Raw genomic sequence first — 1,685 nt, 5'->3', positions numbered from 1 at the left:
TTTACTGACTTGAGCGTCGGAGTGCAATTGGCCGCTAGAGGCGCCGTTTGTGGTATTTTCGCAGGTTCGCTCGGAGCTAGTTGGAACGTACTTGTAGAAGACGGAGTTTGACGTGGCGAGACCTTCAACGATCAAGTCACCTGCTAGATCATTTGGCGCCCACCGTGGGGCTCGTGTGAATTTGTGATCCCATCCACTGTTAGATTTCGTGTGTTCTTGAGATTCTTTGCTGAAAGAATGAGGAAGACAAGGAAAACTTCACCTGCGCCGTCAGCTGAAGAGGGAGCTGTAACAATGGCGCAAGTCTTGGAGATAATGCGAGCGCTACAAGATGATGTGGCGGCATCAAGAGTGGAGCAAGAAAGGATGCAAGCGGACTTGGTTGCATCACAGGGCAGGAATGAAGAATTAAACCGGGTTAACGAAGAATTGCGCAAGACATTACAGGCATAGAAAGAGCAGGTGGCGGAGGAAGGAGTGGCGCCGCCCCCGTCTCCCCCCAGGATCTTTCCCATGCCCTTCTCATCTGAGATCATGGGTGCAGTAGTGCCACCAGGCTTGGTGGGGGTGAAGGCTTCGTTTATAGGGGTGGAGGATCCAGAAGCGCACCTGACGGCGTTTCACACCCAGATGATGCTTTCTGGAGGCTCAGATGCAGTATACTGCAAATTGTTCATGAGCACCCTGAGCGGGATTGCGCTGGAGTGGTTCGTGAGCCTACCAGATGGCCACATCACTTCGTTTCAACAATTCTCGAAGCTGTTCATGGAGCAGTATATCGTGAACAGGGCACCTCCAGTGGTGTCGTATGACCTGTTTGACGTCCGCCAGAGCCAAGGCGAGTCCCTCCGGGACTATCTCAGCCGTTTTGGGGCTCAAGTGGTAAGGCTGCCCAGCAAGGATGAGGACATGCTGGTGCATGCGTTCAAGAAAGGGGTTCTGGCGGGCCCTTTCAGTGAATCTTTAATCAGGAATCGCCCCAGCACCTTCGTGGAAATTAGGCGTCGTGTTGTGGCGCATATCGCTGCAGAAATAGCGATGTCTGAGAAGAGGGAGAGCGCGATCCCTACCAAGTCGCGCGCAGGATCGAGCAGGACTCAGCAGCCGATGAGGGTGCATGAGGCCAAAGAAGGGAATAAGGCTCAGGGGAAACCTCGCCCTTACAAGCCTCGGAGGGACCAGAACAGGGGGCGCACGAGGGAGAGCAACGCGCCCCCCAAGTTTGATTTTGTGGTGGAATTGGTGGAGCTGATTGCCATTCCAGCCATAGCAGCAAGGCTGCGAGCTCTGAAGAAGATCGACAAGGTACTGGGGCGGAAGAAGGACGTGTGGTATGAATTTCATCAGGCTTATGGCCACCCATTCCACACGTGCTTGGCGCTGGGGCACCAACTCGCGGAGCTGGTGAAGAGTGGCTTTCTGAACGATTAGTTGCGGGAGACGCAAGGTGATCGAGCATCAGGGGCACCAGCGGAGGATCCGCAGCACGAAGTGCCGGTGCACGGGGAGGTGCACACGATCGCGGGAGGTTTCTCTGGAGGAGGATGTACGGCCTCTCAGAGAAAGAGGTACGCGCGATCGGTGATGGCAGTCGACTCGGTGGAGGAAGATCACTCCCCTGACGTTGACATTGTTTTCACCAAGGCAGATCTCCAGGACGTTGTGCCCCACGACAACGATCCAAT

The 1,685-nt window shown here is 55.0% G+C and overlaps 1 protein-coding gene across 1 annotated transcript; it reads left to right on the top strand.

The window, feature by feature from the left end:
• Positions 1-534: 534 nt before the first annotated feature.
• LOC137839152 (uncharacterized) lies at positions 535-1,431 on the top strand. Its single transcript, XM_068648277.1, has one exon. It carries the CDS (start codon positions 535-537, stop codon positions 1,429-1,431), a length of 897 nt encoding a protein of 298 aa, XP_068504378.1.
• The last annotated feature ends 254 nt before the right edge of the window (positions 1,432-1,685 follow it).

The sequence above is a fragment of the Phaseolus vulgaris genome, chromosome 3, assembly GCF_000499845.2.
Source record: "Phaseolus vulgaris cultivar G19833 chromosome 3, P. vulgaris v2.0, whole genome shotgun sequence".
NCBI lineage: Eukaryota > Viridiplantae > Streptophyta > Magnoliopsida > Fabales > Fabaceae > Phaseolus > Phaseolus vulgaris.
This window is presented reverse-complemented; position numbering and strand designations above follow the sequence as displayed.